Source organism: Equus asinus, chromosome X (assembly GCF_041296235.1).
Source record: "Equus asinus isolate D_3611 breed Donkey chromosome X, EquAss-T2T_v2, whole genome shotgun sequence".
In the NCBI taxonomy this organism is placed as follows: Eukaryota; Metazoa; Chordata; class Mammalia; order Perissodactyla; family Equidae; genus Equus; species Equus asinus.
The window spans coordinates 121,615,446-121,636,738 of NC_091820.1; the positions used below are offsets into that span (position 1 = coordinate 121,615,446).

The 21,293-nt window shown below is 44.9% G+C and overlaps 1 protein-coding gene across 4 annotated transcripts in view; it reads right to left on the reverse strand.

Annotated features, from left to right (window-relative positions):
* The window catches only part of HS6ST2 (heparan sulfate 6-O-sulfotransferase 2), a 274,210-nt gene extending 255,871 nt beyond the window's left edge, over positions 1-18,339 (reverse strand). Inside the window, exons 1-2 of one of the 4 annotated variants that reach the window (XM_070502498.1) lie at positions 17,247-18,339; positions 15,882-16,400 (exon numbers count right to left, since the gene is read on the reverse strand). In XM_070502498.1, the coding sequence (XP_070358599.1) occupies positions 15,882-16,400; positions 17,247-17,674 (947 nt within the window). In that variant the 5' untranslated portion in view covers positions 17,675-18,339. The remainder of the gene's footprint in view (positions 1-15,881; positions 16,401-17,246) is intronic. The other 3 variants (XM_070502499.1, XM_070502500.1, XM_070502501.1) reach the window with 3 other exon arrangements.
* Between the last annotated feature and the right edge of the window lie 2,954 nt (positions 18,340-21,293).

Sequence of the window (21,293 nt, forward strand, 5' to 3'; positions counted from 1 at the left end):
CATGACCAAGTGGGATTTATCACCAGAATGCAAGGCAGGTTTAACATCCAAGAGTTAGTTAATATAAAACAGAATATCAAAAGAACAAAGGGGGGGGACACATGATTATCTCAATTAACAGAGAAAAATCATTTGACAAAGTCTAACACCCATTCATTTATAAAACAAATAAACACTTAACAAATTAGGAATGAAGGGGAACTTCCTCAATCTGATAAAAGCCATCTAGGAAAAAGCCCAGAGCTAACATCATATTTAATGATTAAAGACTGAATGCTTTCCCCACTAAGATCAGAAACAAGATAAGGAAATCCATTCTAGCCAGTTCTATTTCACATTGCACTGAAGACTCTAGTCAGGGATGTTAGGCAAGAAAAAGAAATAAAATGCATCCACATTGGATAGGAAGCAGTAAAAGTATCTATTTACAGATGACATAATCTTGTATACAGAAATCTTAAGGAATATACTAAAAACTATTAGAAATTTTAAAAAATACTGAGTTCAGTAAGGTTGCAGCATACAAGATCAATAATAAAAAAAATCAACAGTCTTTCTATACAGTAGCAACAAACAATCCAAAAATGAAATTAAGAAAAAAATTACATTTACAATATCATCAATAAGAGTAAAATACTTATGGATAAATTTAACAAAAGCAGTACAAAACTTGTAACTAAGAATTACAAAACATCATTGAAAGAAATTGAAGAACACCTAGACAAATGGAAAAACAGCCCAGGTTTAAAAGATCGGATTAAAAGACTTATTGTTCAGATAGTAATATTCCCCCAAATTGATCTACAGGTTCAACAGGATCCTTAACAAAATCCTAGCTGGTTTCTTTGTAGATATTGATAAGCTGATTTTAAAATTCACACTGAAATTCAAGGTAGCCAGAATAGCCAAAAAAAGCTTAGAGAAAGAAAAACAACCGGAAGATTCACAATTCTGGATTTTGAAACTAACTACAAAGCAACAACAGTGAAAACCTTCCAGTGCTTCCATAAAGACAGCTATATAGATGAATAAAATAGAATTAAGAATCCAGAAATAAACCCTTACATTTATGATCAATTGAGTTTCAACAAAGGTACCATCAATAATAAAGAAAAAAGTCTTTTCAAAAAATGATTCTAAGACAACTGATATCCGCATAGAAAAGAATGAAGATGGACCCCCCTTCTTAGAATATGAACAAAAAATAACTCAAAATAGATCATGGACTTTAATGTAAGAGATAAAACTATAAAACTCTTAGAAGAAAATATAGGAGTAAGTCTTTCTGATCTTAGGTTAGGCAAAGCCTTCATGAGAGACAAAAGAAAAAACAGTTAAATTGGACTTCATGAAAATTTAAAACTTTTGTGCTTTGATGAATATCATGAAGAAAGTGAAGAGACAATCCACTGAATGGGAGAAAAATATTGACAAAGCATAAATATGATACTGCACTTGTATCCAGAATGTATAAAAAACACTTAATTCAATGCTAAAAAGATAAAAATAACACAATTAAACATGGCAAAGGATTTGAATAGACGTTTCTCCAAAGAAGACATTCAAATGGGCAATAAGCTCATAAAATGCTCAATTTCATTACCCTTCAGGAAAATGCAAATCAAAACCACAATAAGGTAACTTTCATGTGATAATTGCACAATTTTGTGAATATATTAAAAGCCACTGCACTGTACCCTTTAAAAGGGTGAATATTAAGGTGTGTGAAATAACTTAAAAATGTATCACAGACTTAAAGATTTAAAAGTTAAAGCTAGAAAACTTTTAGAAAAAGCATAGAAGGAAGTCTTCAAGATCTAAGGCTAGGCAAAGAATTCTTAGACTCGACACCAAACCATGATCCATAAAAGGAAAAGTTGATAGATTGGACCTCATCAAAATCAGAAATTTTGCTCTGTCAAATACCACGTGAAGAAGATGAAAAGACAGGCCATGGACTGAGATAAAATATTTGCAAACAAGATATCTCACAAAAGACTAATATACAAAATATATAAGTAACACTCAAAACTCAACAGTTAAACAAAGAATCCCATCAAAAAACGAGCAAATGGCATGAACAGACATTCCAAAAGAGGGCGGACAGATGCCTAATAAGCATTCAAAAGCACGTTGAACATCATCAGCCATCAGGGAAAGGCAAATTAAAACCAGAAGATATTACTACACATCTATCAGAATGGCTAAAACAAAAAATAGTGACAACACCAAATGCTGACAAGGATGAGGAGCTGGATCACTCACACATTGCTGGTGAGAATGTAAAATGATATACGGCCATTTTGGAAAACAATTTGGCAGTTTCTTATAAAACTAAACAGGTAATTACCAAACAACCCAGCAATTGCATTCCTGAGCATTTATCCTAGAGAAATGAACACTTATTGTCCCAGAAAAGCCCAAAACACAAATTTTCATAGCAGCTTTATTTGTAACAGCCAAAAACTAGAATCTGCCCAGATGTCCTTGAATAGGTGAATGGTTAAACAAACTGTGGTACATACTTACCATGGAATATTCTTCAGCAATAAGGAAGAATGAACTATTGCTACCAGCAACAGCCTGTATCTGTGGATGAATCTCGAGTGAATTATGCTGAATCATAGGAGGCACCACAAACCAGCTCTCCTAATCTAGCAGAACCATGGTGCCCCAGAATTCCAGCTGAAAATCACCAGTGACCCCAAGGCCTAAGGTGCTCACTACTAAAGCTGCCAGTTTGCATGAGACCATTGCCTCCCTCTAGCACCCCGAGGCAGATGTGGGTGCACTGACTGTCCCCAAAGCTACATCTGGGAGGGGAGATTGGAGTCACTAAGAGGCAATCTGCCATTTGATTATGGCAATAATTTATCTTTTTTCCCCAATGGTATTTCTCTTTCTCAGATCCCACTTTAGCTTCTGACATTTCCATTGAAACTCCTACCATTTCTTGAATATCTTTCTACCTCCTTGAAGTTCTGGGAGAACATTTGTTTTCTTCCTTCTGGGTTTCTTGTGCTAAGCTAAATTCAGAGACCACCAAGGTATATAACCAAGAGCCATATCTTGGGCTTTGTCAACACAGCCTTGGGGTGTGCATATCTTGGGCTTTGTGGCACTCAAATCTCTCCATTTTAGCAGGTTCATGGCATACAAAAGTTCCTCTCCAGTAACCAGAAAAAGCTACATCCTTGAGTCACACCCTAGTAAACCAGAAGTGCTGGATTTTTGTGGTCCCTGGCTTATTTTCTGTCAGCATGGAAATTTGACCATTCTCTAGAGAAGATATTCCCAGCCAAAGGTCACAACCCAAGACCCCACACCCAGTCCCTTGATACCGGAACCATAACCTTCCTAAAGTGAATAATGGTTATATCACCATGGTTTAAAAGCAAAACAAACATGACATTCAATGGGGAACATCACAATGCTGTTCATTCCAATCCAACCATATTTTTTAAAGGAGAGATCATCAATGTAACTGGTAACTTCCATGCATGCAAATCTTGAATGCAACCTTTCACTTAGCATTCAGCTGAACTCTGGAAAATTATGAGCTCCTTTCCTACAACAGGGTTAGTCAAGGTGCCTGGAATGCAGGACTCCCTCACTGAGATGAGCTGAGCTAACTTGGCTGCATTAAACAGTCTAGCTAAACCACATACCTTTAGCTCCCCACGTGGCAAAATTAGACCCCCTCCTGTACAGGAGGAACTAATGGAAACCAAAAAGTGTGATTTTAGTCTCATCCTAATGGCTCTCATGACACCCAGGTCTCCAAGCTTCTCAATAATAATTTTTCACGGCCATCTGGAATAAATAGAAGTCTCACTCGAAGCTGCATGTATGCAAATTCTGGCACTTTAAATGGATTCTGTCCTTAAGCGCATAAACCAAAAAGCATGGGAGCAATTGGATTAGGAAAGCAAGAGTTTTAAATGGCATTAAGTCACCAAACATTGTCAAACACATATCACTTGCTTAATTATTTTAAAAAAAAGTGTGCGCATGTGTGTATCTTTATAACTTTATAAACATATAAATGAGAGGGAGATGCAGATTTAATGTACACCCATATGGCAATAAATACAAAAGCTGCCAGAAGATTGTAAAAAACCCATGCTAAAATGATCTCTTTTTTTTGCTTTGCTTCCAAGTCACAAAGAACAAACTGAGGGTGGTAGATGCTAAGCATGGATCCTTACCCAAAAGGAGAAAGACGCACAGACCATTTTGTTCAATAATGCAAAATATTTTTAAAAGTACCTTGCTTCAGCTCCATATTCACATATTAGTCTAATTATCTTTCATTAATCTTATAGTGTGTTTATGCATAAAATCATTACTAACGTCCATTAAAAATTTTTTGAAGTAATTTTTCATAAATAGCCTACTATACATCATTCATCCCAATATGCCTTATTTCAGGATTGCTTTAATGAGTTGGAGTTGGCCTATTACACTTTTAGAACATACTGTACCACTTTCAGCAAACATAATAAGTATTTTTGCCTCTAGTGTATCTGGCAAATAGGCTCAAACAATCTTTCAACCGTCAAAATGTTGTGCCCGTTAATCTTCTACTTAGCAAAGTCTCAGCTGTGAGGCATCTGCTGAGGTGGCCATAATCCCAAGGTCACACTAGCCTCTGGTTGTATTAGGCGCCTTTTTACCATTCTTCCATGCCTTCAACCTAATTTCTTTGCCGCCTGCACTAATGTCTGCCAAGCTGGTAGGCCCATGCTAATTTGCATATTCTCTTTAATGGCACTTTTCTAAAGCCGCTTCTTCCACAAGAGAGAATGGTCACTCCTAAGGAAATTTGCTACCCTCACTTGGTTATTTCAGTAATAAAACACACTTTTATTATCTTCACGATGAGCCCCTGGGATAAGAGCAGGCTTCAGAGTTCGTCTTCTCTGGGACCCCTCACTTGGTTTTGAGAGAACGTATCTTTATTTCACTGGCTCTTCATACTCCAAGATTATATGAGCTGCCCTGGCTGAACTCATTCACACAAACCCTCCAAAGGCTGTGTCTACACAGACCAAACGCAGCAAAAAAAAAGCAATGGTCATTTATAAAAACAGGCCACGATCGGAGCAGGGCAACTGATGCTGTTAGTGAGACAACCGCCAACATTACAGAAGGAGTAGGACACTTCAGCCTCTGACAAATCTTATGAAGTGTGTGCACCATATTTCAAGTCCACATGGGGCATAAATTAAAATACAGTTAAGGTCCTCATTTTCCCTATCTGAAAAAAACAAATCTTTGCTCTAACATAACACCTTTCCTTTTTTATTTCCCCTAAAACATCATTCTTCTGCGTAAATCAGTGTTGATAGCATTTGAAATATCTTGGATATCTAAATCTTTATGTAAAAGGAGAGAAAAAGAGCTGCAGAATTCACCTTTAAAGAGAAGCTTTTATTAAACTTTTTTAAAGGTGCTTTAAAAACAAATCACTTAACATGTTGAATCCTGACATCTCCAGATAATCACTCCACGTCTCCATTCCATTTAGCTTACATAGACACAGGCAAAAAAGAGGGTAAAGGCTTTCAGAGATTTATCTGAGAATTTAGTGGACATTAAAACATACCAGACAGGCTATGTGGCCCAACTGGTTCTAAATGTCAGCTCCAGTAGCGACCAGCTGTGTAGATTGGAGCAAGTTACATATCTCGTCCAATTCTCTGTTTTCTCATCTTTAAATGAGTTTTTAAAACATCTACCTCAGAGTGTTGTTTTGAGGATTAAACGAGAAAAATATATGTTATGCCTCTGACATAGGGCCTGGCTCAGTAGGTACCCCAAAACATTAATAGGTGTTCACGGAAAGTCAGGCCAAGCTACCTGGGTCAGATCATCACTTTACAGCACATCTCGTTGCCTAAGTCTAGGAGTTCTTCACACTTGCATGTGAATTAAGAAACTCAATGTGGTCGGTGAAGGATTGGCAATACTTCCAAATATATCAGACTATTAATGTTCCCTCTCATGCACTCAGGTATAGCCTGATCCCTTGTTCCTGCCTGACTGGTCTCAACATCCAATGACTAAGCACTGCATAGCCAGAAAGTATGGTTCTTAGGATATTTATTCATTGAAGTTTTTCCAAACTAACTTTATGGCTTAGTATATGATCTATTTTCAAAAATGTTCCATATGTACTTGAGAAGAATGTGTATTCTTCTAACTGGGTGCAGGTTCATTACACTGAGCTTGTTAACCATGTTGTTCAAATCTTCTGTATCCTTACTCACTTTTAATTCATTTCACCTATCAATTTCTGAAAGAGGTTAGTAGATTTTACAACTTCTCCTTATAGCGCTGTCAATTTTAGCTTTATATATTTCAAAACTACAGTGTTAAGTGCATTCAAGTTTAGAATTCTTATCTGAAGAATTGAACTTTCTATCATTAGTCAGTGATCTTGTTTATCCCCAATAAATCCTTTGCCTTAGTCTATTTTATCTGATATCAATTTAGCTACATCAGCTTCCTTCTGGTTAGTATTTTCACAGTGTATCTATTCCAATCTTATCTGTATCCTTATGTTTCAGCTTTGTCTCTTAAACACAGCATATAGCTGGATTTTGTATTTTCATCCATTGTGATGATCTATGTCTTTCAACTGGTGAGTTTAGTCAATTTCTAGTTATTGTAATAACTGAGGAGTTGGCTCCCAAGACCAATGGGCCTTTTTAAAGTATGTTGAGTTTCCTGGCTGTAACCTGGTCACCATAGTCAATTTCTAAACACTCTTTTCTTGCATTCACTCTCCTGTAGGAAATTAGCAAAAGTCCAATGATCTCCATGAGTGAAGTGGAGCTGATACTCTACTGAAGATTTGCCATAATTAGTACAGTTATGGGAGAAAGTCAATTAATGCAAGGAATGGTGCATACAGGCCTAATCCATTTGATGTAAATCAATGCATTGCACATTCCAATTGTTCTGTATTCCTTCAGAAAAGTGCATGGAATTGATTCATTAGGACTAAACTCTTCACAAGAAACAGACCCACTCTCTTAAGCTCACTATGGCATCTCTGCTAGTAAAATTTTAAAAGCAATCAAACTGAATAAGAAGTCCTTTCTGCAGACATTTACATCGGGGAAGAACATGATTCTTGACAATTCAGAGTAAATGAAGTGCAAATTATTCTCTCATAATATATCCCAGAATTGAAACTTAAATTGTCACTAAAAAAGAACCCACAGTTTAATCAGAAAAATATATTTATTGGTAATTCCCATGAGCTCATATTTGATACATTTATATCCTAGGATAACAAGTTCAAAACTATTGCTAAGTTATAAATACGGAATTTACACAGAATTTGCATGTATTGAATTTTATTTTGAATTTGCATGTGTGCCTATATTTGAATATTTATAATATTCCAGAAAAAGTACAGTGGAATGTGCAAGACAGATTTATTTAATGTAATGTTCTGAAATGTGTCAAAGTCTTCAACACTGTTCTTAGAGGCAAAATGGCAGAAATAACAAATGGGATGCAATAAGACCAACTGAATAACCTGCAAAGTCCAATACCTAGTGAAACTATAAAAGCTCTTTTGCCAATAAATATGTTACTAAAGTTTAGACAAATGTTTCTCTAAGCTTACAATGACATTGTATCAGAAAACATATACTATTAATTAGATTCTTTATTATGCTTTAACAGAAGAGGGAACATTCCCATCCCCATCTGTTTTTTTGTCTAAACTCAATGACCAAATATCTCATTTTATTTGTCACAGAATGTCGATATTAGCTTTTCAACTGTGAAGCACATTCTTTACACTGTCAAAATAACTTATACCTAGAATGTAGTTTCAGTGGAGTTTCAACAATAAGATTATGCATGTCATTCTATATAGTAGTCCCTCAGATATCCAGAGCAGCTGAAGTGTTCTAATCAACTTAATTTATAGTTAACTGGAGGCAATGCTCTTATGAAGCGAAACTGCTCTAGGAGAAAGCTGCTCCAGCAGAGTGGACTCCCCCTTTTCCCTAGATGAGGGCAACACATGCATTAACTGAGCTAAGCTCTCAGCTATAGATGTTTCGAACCATAGCCCTTCACCAGCCCCAAAATTTTACTTCTCTGGCCAGACCCTGAGCTCTGGTATCAGCTCACTTAGAAAGAGGCTCATGAAGACTCAAAGTCCAGGCTCTCTTGAATGGCTCTGAACAGAACAAGCCTTATATTTCCAACTGTGTACCACTACTAATTTCCTGTTCCATTTACCTTTTAACAGAGAAAAGACAATAGCAATCCACTCAAGTATCTCTATACTGTACAGGTGTATGAGTTCCATGGATTCTTTGGAACATGACAGCAGCCAATCATCGGAAAAATCAGCAGGCAATGCCTGACTTATCACCTCTGCCTTTTAGTCAGAGAGTTTATTTAGCTGAGACTGTTTTCCTCATTAAGGACTCCCAGGATATCAAGAGGCTAATGAAATAACCAGCCATAGTCTTCAGGAACCAAAAAGTCAACACGAGTGAAATTTATCACAGCCATAAGAAAACATCATTTTAAAAATTGTTAATGTTTACTTTTATTATAAAAGGAGTGCATACTCATAAAGGAAATTCAAAACCTTCAGAGAAGAAGAATAAGAAAATAAATCACTAATCAATCTATTAATATCTTGGTATTTTTCTTCCATTCTTCGTCGTTTGTGTTTAGATTTGGGAGGCGTGGGAAGATAATTTGTGTGCCCCACCCCCCCCAACATAGTTGTAGTCATACTGGGTCCATAATTGTCTCTCTCTTTTTCCCTTAGCATTAAATCACTAGCGATTTTCCATATTCTATAAAAAAAAAACATTTAAACGGTTTTGTAATAATCCTTCAAGTGGATGTACTGAGATTTCTTGAACCACTCTCCTCTGTGTGGATGTTCAGATTTTTCCAATTTGTTGCAAGTATAAATAACTCCAACTGGCCTTCTAGTATACCGTTATATCACCCTATACTTTTCCCTCATGGCACTTCTCACAAGTTTAAGTAATTAATTATTAGTTTCATGTCTGTCTTTCCCACTCCATGAAGGCAGGGACAACATCTGCTTGGTTCGTCACACTGTCCACAGCACATAGCACGGTGATAGGAGATATTCAATAAATATTTACTGAATAAACGAATAAATAAATAAATAAAGGAGTGAATGAACGAACAACATGTACAGGATTAGGTTTTTCAGTAAAATCCCAGAAAAGAAATCTGAGTCAAAGAAATAAATATTTTTAATGTTCTCTGTTTCTATTACCTAATTCATTTCCAAAAGAATCATCTGAATTTACATTCCCACTAACAATGTATGAGAATTATCATATTTACCACACCCTTGTCAACACTGGCTGCTACGTTTTTTTTTGTTTGGTGGTGGTGATGTATGTTGAGGTTTTTTTTTTTAATCAGGGCTAATTAAACAGGCAAAAAGGTTTTCCTACATTTAATTATTTCAATTTGCATTTCTTTTGTACTAGTGAGACTAAGCAGTTTGTCCACGTCTGTAAACTAGTTGCTGTTCCCATGTTGTAAACTGGTCATAGCCTTTGTTTTCCTAATCAATTCGTAAAAGTTCTTTACACAGAAAAGATGCCATCCTTTTGTCTGTTTTATTTATTGTGCATATTTTATCAGTTTGACATACGCCTTTTCATTTTGGCTATTTTTTGACAAATGAACATTTTTCATTTTTATATAATCATAACTGTCAATCTTTTCCTTTATTCAAACATTCTTTTCCTTGGCTAAGAGTCCCACATGTGAATTGCAGTTATCATTTAAATACTAATGCCAATTGTGAATTCAGATTAACTGGGTTCACAGACTCCCACATATACAACTAAGCCCTAACCTGCCCCAGAGCCCCAGTTCTCATTTCCTTACAAGCCCTGGCCACTAGAAGTCTAGGCGACATTGACCAGTCACAACTCTTCAGTACCCTCTCAATCCAAATGAGATCCCCTTCCAGCCTCTCCATTTTAGTCCTTGGTGCCATCTCCACTCCAGACTAGAAATCAGGGAGGTACTGTTAACTGGACTCCAGCCTTCATTTGCCTTTTTATATTCCTTCCATGTCAGAGCTTCTTGTACTCACTGGAGTTCAACCTCCCCATTGCCCTTCCAGGACCTCTACAATAAGGCCTCACCCCACCTACCTCCATAGCCCTTCCCCACGCATGAACCTTCTCTGTTCTGGCCAGCCCTGGCTAGATGAGGCTGCTCGAGCTGATGATGCAACGAGGATGCCATGCCCATCCACAATGCCTCCTTTCTTTTAAATACAACCCACCTGTTCTCAGCAGCCTTCCTGAACAGCTATGTCCTTTTTCTGGCCTGTTACACATACTTTAGAAAGGAAAGAGCCTTAGCAAGCATCTTGTTTAAATCTCTCATTTTACAGAGGGGGGTGGACTTGCCAAAAATCGCCAGTTCCTCCCCCGGTTCCCCACCTGTCTATACCACACAGTTCTGCACTTTACCCTCTAATCTTTATAGACTTGAGGCTGAAGATGGTGACCTTGGCTTTTTTGGCTTTGTCTTGACTCTAATCTCCTCCAACTGCTGGCACTGTGCAGAGGTCATAATACAGACTCCACAAGCTTTGCTCATTAGAACTAAACTACAACATAAACAGAAAACAGACTTTTCTCTATTTGCTAAATATATTCTGGTAAAGGTACGACATCTTAAAGACATTACTGATATTCAAATCGTTTTGAAATAAAATCCATCTTCTTTATTAAATATCTAAAGTACCAAATTATTCTGTTCTACTGTAAGCTCTGTGAGAGCAAGAATGACGTGTCTCCCCTGGAATTTAATGGACAATTTCAGAAAATTTTGTTTAATGACCAATGGATAGAAAAGATGACTATTCTTTTTTTTTTCCCTAAAGATTGGCACCTGAGCTAACAACTGTTGCCCATCTTTTTTTTCTTCACCCCAAAGCCCCCCAGTACACAGTTGTATGTTCTGGTTGCGAGTGCCTCTGGTTGTGCTATGTGGGACGCCACCTCAGCATGGCCTGATGAGCGGTGCCATGTTGCCACCCAGGATCCGAACCCGCGAAACCTCAGGCCACCAAAGCGGGACACGCGCACTTAACCCCTCTGCCACCAGGCCGCCCCGGAGATGACTATTCTTTAATGTCACTTCATACTACCTAAGTTGATGACAGATATCTATAAAAGATAAGCTCTGACATTCTTCTTGCCACATAACAGCACTAATCTAAAATTACTATTAAGAAATGGTAATTCTGAGTAGCCTTTTATACTACCTTGAGAACTCAGAGCTTTTTCAGGACTCCAACATGTTTGCCATCTGTGCAAAGATGCTAACTAACACTGCTGAAGTTCTACAGATGTTATCACGGTGAATTTCTCCCCCTCTCCTGTGAAATAGGTGCGAAGGTATAACAGCTCTTATCAAAGACAGCTGAAGAAATTCATCCTCGGCTAAGTGAAGCTACTCCTGTGAGAGCCCAGCGGCCTACAGTCTGATGGACCAGAGGGACAGCGTTGCTGGCATAACAGTCCATTCACTCGCTGCCTCACAGTACTGCAAGCCTGTCATGTCATCCTGTTTCACTGCAAAATCCAGAAAGGGAAGGAGTGGGGGCATGGGCACAGGAGGCATGAGCAGGCACACGCACTATAGAGTTCTGACTACAACGCAGCTCTTTCAATATAGAACCGCCTTTTAAAAAGAAAGGAAAAGAAGAAAAAGTCTTTACCACAATTTTTAAAAAGGAATGACCAAAAAAGAAAGAAAGAAAGAAAGAAAGCTTTTCTCCATATAAATGCCTTTTAGTCCTTTCCTGTCGGTGATATCCTACTGGATTTTAGATGACAATTAATTACTCTTCCGTATGGCTTCTAGAAAAGTCTAGGATGCAACCTGAACATGATGATCAGATTCTTTGACATGTATAGCCATAGAACCCGATCTCCCATCCACCTGACCAGCCACCCCATGTGTGCAGCCAGCATGGTACCTGGTGAAGAAGAATGAGGCCAGTGCAGTTTCTTTGTGCCCAATTCTGAATTCCTCCCACAGACCAAGTGGCGCACTAGAGTTGGCTACAAACAGATGGAATTTGGCCTGAGAAAAGCCTGCAGAATTTGGGAGTTTTAACAGCTGGTAAGCAACAATGTTTTGATACATTTTCAAAAATGGTCTTAGAAATTCTAGAGTGAACAGGACCCTTCTCTGACCCCAAACAACATATTGCCAGACAGACGCATGAAATGCAATTTCTAGTCTTTTTTAAAGAAATATTATTCTTAATAAACAACTTGAGCCTTTTGCCAGCCAAGCACTCTCTCTCTTTGTCCTCTCCCGGCAACGTGATCACAAGCGTTTCTATTCAGCAGTTATATATCACCCAGGCACTTTACCATCCGCTGAGGCAGGGAAGCATCTCAAATGTAGCACTGGGCGGAAGATTCAGGGTCTTGGCTTTCAGCCACGATGGCCTCTCATGCCCCCCCTACTGTGGATGGATGGCTGTGAGTCAGAAGGTGGCCCTTGTTGCTGCTGAGGGCTCCTACTGAGGCTTATTCACCAGGCCCCCAGTGTCCTCCCATCCTGCTCAGCTTCGTAGTGATTTCCAACACGGCAATGAGAGGCCCCTCTGCAACCTAGCCACGGGACCCACTCTTGGTGAGCAAAAAGCCTCAGGGAGGCAGAAATCTGTCCTTCTCCCAATGGGGGTGGCAACCCCAGTCCAGTCTCCTGTCCAAACTCACATGTGTAAAACTACTGAAAGTGGTGACAATGTAGGTGATAACAATATCAGTTAACATTTACTGAGTGTTTACTTTGTAGGAATTACTAACATCAAACATCTCACTGTGTTTTTATAAAAACCCTCGTTCATCAAGGTGCAATCAACAGAGCAAGGGCTGTGGAATCAGACAGAACTGGGGTAAGATTTCTGCTGTGCCACTAAAGATGTCAGTGACCTTGGGAAAGTCCTTCAGCCCCTTTGGGCTTCACTCACATCTAATCAACGGGGATACTTCTGCCCACTCTGCCCTCTTCCCAGAGACAGTGCAAGTTTACAGAGAAATACCAGAGATAAGGGATGTGAAAGCTCATCAGAAACTGGAACGCACTCTCCATATATACAAGGCTTGGACAGGCTCGGGTCCAAGGTCACACAGCTGGGTCGTGGCTGGCCTGGAACGAAGGCCCAGGTGTTGGAACTCCCAGGCCAAACAGACGGAGCTGCTGTTCCTCTCAGTTCAGTGGAGCACAGAGACCTCCAGCTGGCACGGAAGGCTGCTCTACACAGGAACTCCCCATGGCTGACTCTCTCATCTCCTGAGACCAGCTCCTCACCCTCACGCATCACTGCCAGCACAGCTGTCTGTGTCTCTAAATCTTCACCACACACGGACACATACACACACTCTCGCTCTCACTCTCACACTCCTATAGGTTATGAGAACAGAACTGGTCCTGTAAGCAAAGATTTATCAACATCCTGGGAAATGCCGGAATCCCCACGGTATCACTATTCTTCAAGGTGAAGATTTCTGGAGGTGGGTAGGAACGAATGAAATAAAAAGGTACCCTTGAGGTAGCACTGTGTTTCTCTAGCAGATTTTATTTCACTTTTGCAAATATTGTAATATCCAGTAACTCTGACTCTTTAAAAAGCGGTTCTTTTTTCATTAGACTAGATGGCACTGTATTATCACCCTTTTTATGACCAAGAAAACCTCATTTCATTTCAAATAATTTTGCTTCAATTTGGGACTATCCAAGACGCTGAACCTTCCCCTTGAGGGGTCCTGGTTATCTTACGGAAAACTTCTGAAGTTTTCTTCAGAATCTGCCAGAGGACAGCAGCCACCAAAAATATAACCCAGACCACATTAATAATGTGTGTTTATAGACCATGTCACACCCTGACCTACACGTTCACAAGGCACATGTGCCCTTTGGAACTCTAGACAGGGCTGCGGCTTCCATAGTGGCCAAGACCTCATTTTTCCTTCTCTGCCACAGTCATGGCTGTGGAATTCTATTTTTACCCTAAAGAGCTTTTTATATCACCACCCCTCACTACACCTACAAGCTCCATCTCTAAGAGAGACGATTTTAATACTGCCAAATTGTTTGGGATCTTCTTAAACACCAGAATCTTGTGCTGACAGTGACTGACACAATTCCTAAAATGGATTGAGGTGGCAACATTCCTGGGGCCAAGGTTCTCTTAGGATAGAAAAGAAAAATCTGTTAACGCTGGAAAGGAGATGAAAATCCAACAGCTTCTGCCAGAATTCCAGCCTTCAAGAAAGGACACTGCAAACTGAGGGAAGTGAAAGTGAGTAGAGGGTGATGCTTCCTCTCAATCTCACGGGTGACCAGAAAATCAGGGGGCTCCATTTGCCTGCGGCTGGACAGTAGAAACTGCGCCAGCTGTTGCATTCCAAGAGACACCTGCAAAGCGGTGCCTACTCCAGGGCACAGAGGACCCCCCGGTGCGGGGGGGGGGGCTGCCGGGGATGGGGCAGGTTGAGAGAGGGTCCTGGCAGGCAGCCGCTGCAGTAGCTGCCTCAAAGGCCCCTGTGGTAACCTCAATGGGGGTGCAGAAAGAAGGGCCATGTCCTTGCCTGCCCGGAGACCCAATCTAGAGGCCCCCTGGCAACCAGACTCACCTTGTCCATTCCCTGGACTCTCTGTCCCAGCCCAGATTTGTTTTACGGAGACTAGCAAAATGAGAGCCCTGGCTGGAGCAACTCCAATGCACCCTTCTCCTCCACCCTTTTATGACACTCCGTGACCTCCAGCAACTAGGCATTGCGGCTGGATAGAGGAAAATGCCCTAGCTTCAAAAGCAACTAGTGACAGGCTCTTCACAAATCAGCTTTTTCCACATCAACCCCAGGTTCCCAGCAAGTGGGCTGGTGGCGCCCCACGCTGGGGTTCAGGGTTTGTAAATCTGGAGAGGTTTCTCAAGGCTGAACACAACATGGGGTCCAGGGTAGCGTCCTAGCCCGTCCTTCGGCGCGCGGGGTGCTCCTCGTACTTGGAAAGCGCCACGGATGCCTCGCGTGCAGCCAGTAGTGAGGGGAGCAAGCTGGGTACCAGGAGATGTCTCCGGGTGTCCGCAAACAGGGGCAGAGGGACACCCACTCTCCTGAGGAGAGCAGAGCCAGAGGGAAGAAAGGAGGAGAGAGGCGACAAAAGTCAGCCAGGAAGAGAAAAAGCAGAAAGGGTAAAAGAAAGAACGAGAAGCAAAGTGGGAGAGGAAAACGGAGGGAGAAGGAAAAAGCGAGCGGCCAGTAACTGACAAGATCGTGAGCACGAGAAAGTCAGAAAGGCGAATATAGGAAGCAGAAAAAAGTTGGGGGGGGAGAGAATGCGGGAGCGGGAAAGAGGACGAGAGAGCGGCAAGGAGGCTTCAGAACCGGTGCGGAGAAGAGTGTGAACAGGAGGGACTCAGGGACGCTACACGCAGAGCGCGGTTCTTTCTGGCGCTCCAGTGCGGAGTCTACGTGCGGTACCCTGTCCCGGCGGCGGCCCGGGGGGCGCTCATTCGGGGACTCCCGTCCGCTTCCCCCGTACGCACTCCGAGACTCCAAGCGGGCCAACCCGCGTACAGACATACAAGCGGGAGCGGACAGGCTTCCTACAGCCGCTACAGCGCCATGAGCTTGCGCGCCAGGGCCCCTGGCACCCGCCCAGCCGGGGAGCAACCGCCGGGGCGCCGAGGTGCGCTCTGGGTCTTCGGCAACGGCCGGCCGCACCTCCCCGCCCTCAGCCCGCCCAGGCCCAGGTCGGATCCGGCGCTCCAGGACCCCGCTCTGCCGCGGGTGGTCACTCACCTGGACGGTCTTAGCCTGGCGTCGCGCTTGCCGTCCACCACGGCGGGCACGCAGCTGGTGAGCTCGGTCCAGTCGGCGTGCAGCCCGCAGCTCCAGCCCGTGGAGAACCTGGAGAAGAGCCAGGTCTCCCGCTTACCCGGCCTGTGGCAAGTGCATTTCTTCTGACCCACGCGGCATTCGCACGGCTGCTCCAGCTGGATGTTGCGCACCAGGTGGCGTCCGAAAGTGGTGCCTCCGGTCTTCTGGATGTGCAGGAACACGATCAGGTCATCGCCCTTGATGTCGAAGTCTACCTTGCGCAGGAGGTCGCCGCGGCTGAAATTGTAACGGGGCACGAACCTGGCAGAGCTCTCATCCTCCGAGCGGTACGGGTCCGGCATCGGGGAGCTGAATGCCTGCAGGCGGAGGAGCTGGCATTCTGTGCCGGGGCACACGTATTGGAGGACGATCACGGCAAATAGGAAGAGCATCACCAAAGCCAGCAGCAGCTTGTTGGATTTCTCATCCATGTTCCCGACGCTGGGGGAAACCCAAGCTCGTTACGTCAATCCCGCAGCTCAGCCCGCGCTCGCCGTGCGCCCGCACCGCCCCCTCCCCCTCGCGCCGCTGTTGCACCCCTTTCCCCCTCCCCTCCGCACCGAGTACTCCACGGCGGCCGCGGCGGCGGCGGCGGCGGCGGCGGCGGCGGCGCCCTTCCCTGCTTCCTTCCTTCCCGACAGGCTCAGCGCTGTGGCTTCTGCCGCACACACCCCCACCCCCGACTCCTTCCCGCTGGTCGCCCGCCCTCTCCCCCAGCCGGAGCTCTCCAGAGCCGCTGCGCGAGGTTTCGTACCCGCGGGACCCCGCCTGCCCCGGTTGCTTACCTACTCACGCCCCCGGTCCAAGGCCCCGTACGTCTCACTCCACTCTCGGTGGCTCCGTGGCTCCCATCCCCATCCCACTTCGCCCACCGGACTCTCCTTGGCGATTCTGCCCCAATTCCCTTCGCGCGCACGCCGCCGCCTCCCTGCCTGCTCGACTCGCGATCTCCCTCCCCGTGGTCTTGCCCGCACCCGGTTGCCCAGCTTGGAGTCCGCCTCAAGTGAGCTCAGAGCCGGGCGTTTGGAGTTCCCCCGCGAGAAGGAGTTCGCCGGCACCGCGACTTGCGAGCGGAGACACTGCGCTGCCGGTGCCGGCAGAACCGCGGGGAGGGAGCCGCAGCCTGGCCAAATGCGCGCCGCGCCCCTCCAGAGCCTCCGAGCCCGGCCGCCACGGGCCAGCTGGAACTTTGCGCTCTTCCCTCCCCTCGCGGCTGCATTCCCTGCCCGCACGGCTCCTGCGCACCCTAGCCCGGGAGCGCGAGTCGCGCTTTCGCCTAAAACATACCTGGCTAGGGGTCCGAAAATCTTGGAGAAGATCGCACCGAGCACGTGCTTCAGCGAGTGGCCCAGGGCGGCCAGGCCCCGAGTGAGCAGGGCCCGGCAGAGGGAGCCCAGGTCCCAGCGTCTCCTGAGGTCGTGCATCCGCCTGCGGCGGCCTCGGGGCAGCAGCGCGAAGAGAGGGGCGCGCGCGGCTCCCGCCAGGGAGGAAGATGCCTTCAGGGGCTCGTCCAGGAGCGGCTGGGAGTTGAATCCGCGAGACACACCCCTAGGAGGGCCCGCGCGGACTGAGGCGGCGACTGATCCGGGCCGGCTTGCTGCCAATTCGGCCTCTACTCTGGAATGCCGGCGGGGACAGGTGGTGCGGGCGGGCGCTCCTCGCTCCGGTTGCAGCGGCGGCCTGAGCGCCGGGGCTGCACACGCAGGCAGTGCCATTCCCCCCTTCAGGCAACTCAGGGTACTAAGGATCAGGAGCGAGCTTGAATTTATGTAATAATGCTTTACGCCTAAGAGCTCGAGCCACTTCACAAGCAGAGGACCTAGGTTTTCTCCTGTCTTGAGGAACGGAGGTCACTCCAGTAAGCGCATCACTCCACTTTGGCTCGTAATTTCAGCCTCCCCTAAAATAGCAAAGGCGCAAATTGGACCTTTCCCCCTCTCTTTGCCAATTTCCATTCTCCAGCGGAAGCGGGGGCATTTTCTGAAAAGGTAAGTCAGCATGAAGGAGAAGCATGACCAAAAAAACGTTACAGAATGGGAAAATGAGTTTTTTCAGAGCAGAGACTCGTCCTGACTCCTGTCTTCTTGGTGAATCCGTGGCATCAATCCCCGTGCCTACAGGAAGGCTTCACTCATACAAGGTTTATTGAAGGAAAGACATGACTAAATACTACATCAGAGTGGGACCATCTAATCAAGGTGATGTGACAGATGAGGAAACAGGCCCAGAGAGGGGAAGGGATGTGCCCAAGGTCACACAGCAAAGCCCCAGGGTTTGAACCCAGGAAACCAGGCACCATCCACCCATTTCCTGACACCACCTCCTCTAATAAATAGGTGGAGGCCACCCTCAAGCCCAGGTTTCCAAAAAGCTTTTTTTTGACTGCAGGACCAGGAATGTAAGAATTAGCAAGGAAAGAAGGGATGTGCCTTCAGGACAAGGTCCCGGGAAACTCAGGACTCAGATTGTTCCTATCTGATCAGGTGGCGCTTGTATATCGGGAACAGATGTTTCCGTGAAGCAGTGCCCATTCTGTCCAGTCCCACTGCTGCAGAAGGGGCATGGGTGGCAGCAGTGTTTCAGAGCAGCACTGTTGGGCCTGGGAGGGAGACAGTGAGCCAAATCCTGGGGTCGGGGTCAGGGCAAGTACCTCCAGAGACAGGCTCTCCCGGGATGTCCTTCAGAACATTTGGTCCCTCACTCCATCCCTTTTCTGTTCTCTCTTTGCACTGAAGCAGCAAGCACTGGCCTAGGAGTCCTGAGAATCTCTCACTTCCTTGCTGGGCAGCCCTGGGATAATCACTTGCCCCTTCTGAGCCTCAGTTTCTTCTTCCATAAAATAGGACTAAGTCCTCCTTTTTGAGCATCTGTGTTCCTGTGAGGATGACCTTTGGTCAATACCAAATGTGACACTGTGTTTACCTGCTCTCTGAGCTCAGATGTGACAACAAAGGAAGGGGCCCTTCTCGGGCGATTTCACAGCTGTGCTCCCTGCCCTTACCTCCCTGCAGACTTCCCCAGTCCTGGCAGAACTTCCGTGTGCCCCCAAAAGTACTTGGGGCAGTGGGGGACTCTTTGTCTGGCTGCAGGCATGAGGGATTCTTGGGATTCCTTCACTTCACTTCAGGTATTTCACCTGTCCCAGGGGTCCAGGGGTACTCTGCCTGATGCACTTGTACTAAGGAGCCAGTTGCAGCGACTTACAAGGTAGACCTCTTGACTTCCCCCGAGAGCGTCCCTGATCCCCTCAGGCTTGTAGGGCATGCCTGCTCCCCCGAGGGCGAGGGCGAGCGAGGGTGTGAGCGAGGGGAGTGAGAAGCCATGGCGGTCGCCCAGGAGCTCGGCGTGCCAGCTGTCTCTACCTTCCCCTTGGCCGCCTGCACAGTCAGCCTCTTTAGTCTGTCCAGTAGGTGGCTCTCCTCATGGTGCCATATGAGGACCCCTCTGCCATTACACCATTGTAATGGCATTTAGTGGGTCCCTGGGAAAACACTTCTGGAACAGGTGGGTCACACATTCATGCCCCTAGCAGCTAACTCTGGAGTTTCTGCTCTAGGAGAGATTCATGGGATGGGAACATGGGAAAGGGCCTTTGGTGGGAGTGGGGGGTGGTAACCAGTACAGGGAACAAGCAGAATGTACTCATTTAGGTCATGAAAAGGAACACATACACACCTGTGTGTGCACACACGCATGCACACACACAGTCCAACTCTCAGAGAAAGGGGCAGTCAAGTTGGTAGTGGCAGAGCAAAAGAAGGGACAGGATGGAGCTGTAAAGTCCAGCTTCTGAGCTCTAATATGTCACTAACATTCTAGTGTGAATACATACTCCAGCTCACTGGAGGATATTTGCCTTTACAAGTCTTTCCTCCACCCCTCATGCTGTAAGATAAACAAAGAAATGAATCTCTCATGATTCATTTCATAAATCAGGGCCCCTAACAGTGGAAGAAAACTGTCTTTAGGGAAAGCAGGGGATCCCACAAGTCTCAGAGGAACCTTGTTAGGTGAAGAGGTGCTAAGAAGAGGGAAAGAGGGAATTTTTCCTGTGTGAGTCCCAAGAGTCGTGTTCTCCTGAGGCCAGATTGGGCCTTGGCAGAAAGTCCCAAGGCCTCTAGCAGTCCTGGGCTGGGCCACCTCCTAGGAGCTGGTTCCTCTCAGGAACTGAGTAACGAATGTCTTGATACTGTAGAAATCAGCCCCAGTTTGGAGATCGGGGTGGGAGGCAAAAGAGAAAGAGAACTGGCTGAATTGTCAGACGTCTGGTTTTCCACCTCCTTATTTCTTAGGCCCACCTGAGTTGCTGCTTGTATATATGTTTGGGATTCAGTACTTGGAAGGTGAGGAGGACTCCACAGTCTGAGCAGGGCTTCTGGTTGTCTCCACAGCGTGGTATGCTTGTCATTATTTTTCCAGCACCGTCTTTCCATGGTTTCCACAAAGGGTTGATGATTCTGGGAACGTAAAGGTCAGTCTGGCTGACATACGAAGCAGTGCACTTCCAGACACACATTTGGTTGCTGAGTCTGAGAGGGCAGCAGGAGAGAGTGGAAAGAGCACAGCACCAACCTGGGAGTCCAGGGACCTGGGTTGTTGTCTTGACTCTGCCACTCACGAGACGCTCTATGACAGTGAGGAAGGCACTTGCTTGCTCTTGTGCTCAGCGGCCCTGTTTGTAAGAAGGCAAAGTCGATGTTGTGATTCAAAGGGCACTGCCTGTTCTGACATTCTGAGTCACGCACTTTCTCATCTTCCTCAAGGGCCAAAGGGCTGCCAACCCTCAGCGCCTCATCACAGGGGAGAGCTGTAGGCCTAGTCCTCAATGCTTTCTGTGACACTCGCACTGTTGGGTCCCGCCAGGCAATCAGCAGCTGGACTTGTTCTGGGCCGATGTCACAGGGGAGACAGCAGGGTCCCCTGTTCAAACTGGAACAGAAACAGTGAAAACTTCACGTCAAAGAATGTGCTGGCACTCTTTATATAGAGCATAAAACACCAAGGAAGTCTGCTTTCCCCCTTATCCTGAGCATACTCTGCGACCCTGTCTCTGCAGCTGTCGCTAATTTTTTTTAAACGTTCATACTTTCAATAATAGGCGATTTTTATCACAAAGATTGAAGGCATGCAAACTATTGAGTAAATTCATTTCTGTTTTTATGTCTCTCTAAACTGAATGAGCAGCAGTACTTAATGAAAGCGCTGTTCTGAAATTCCAGCTTCAATATTATAAACAGGTGGAGTGTGTTATACACATCACTCTCAACAGTCATCTGTTTTCCTCCCACAAAACACTGAGTTTTATTTGTTTAGCCTTACAAAACATGGGGCTCA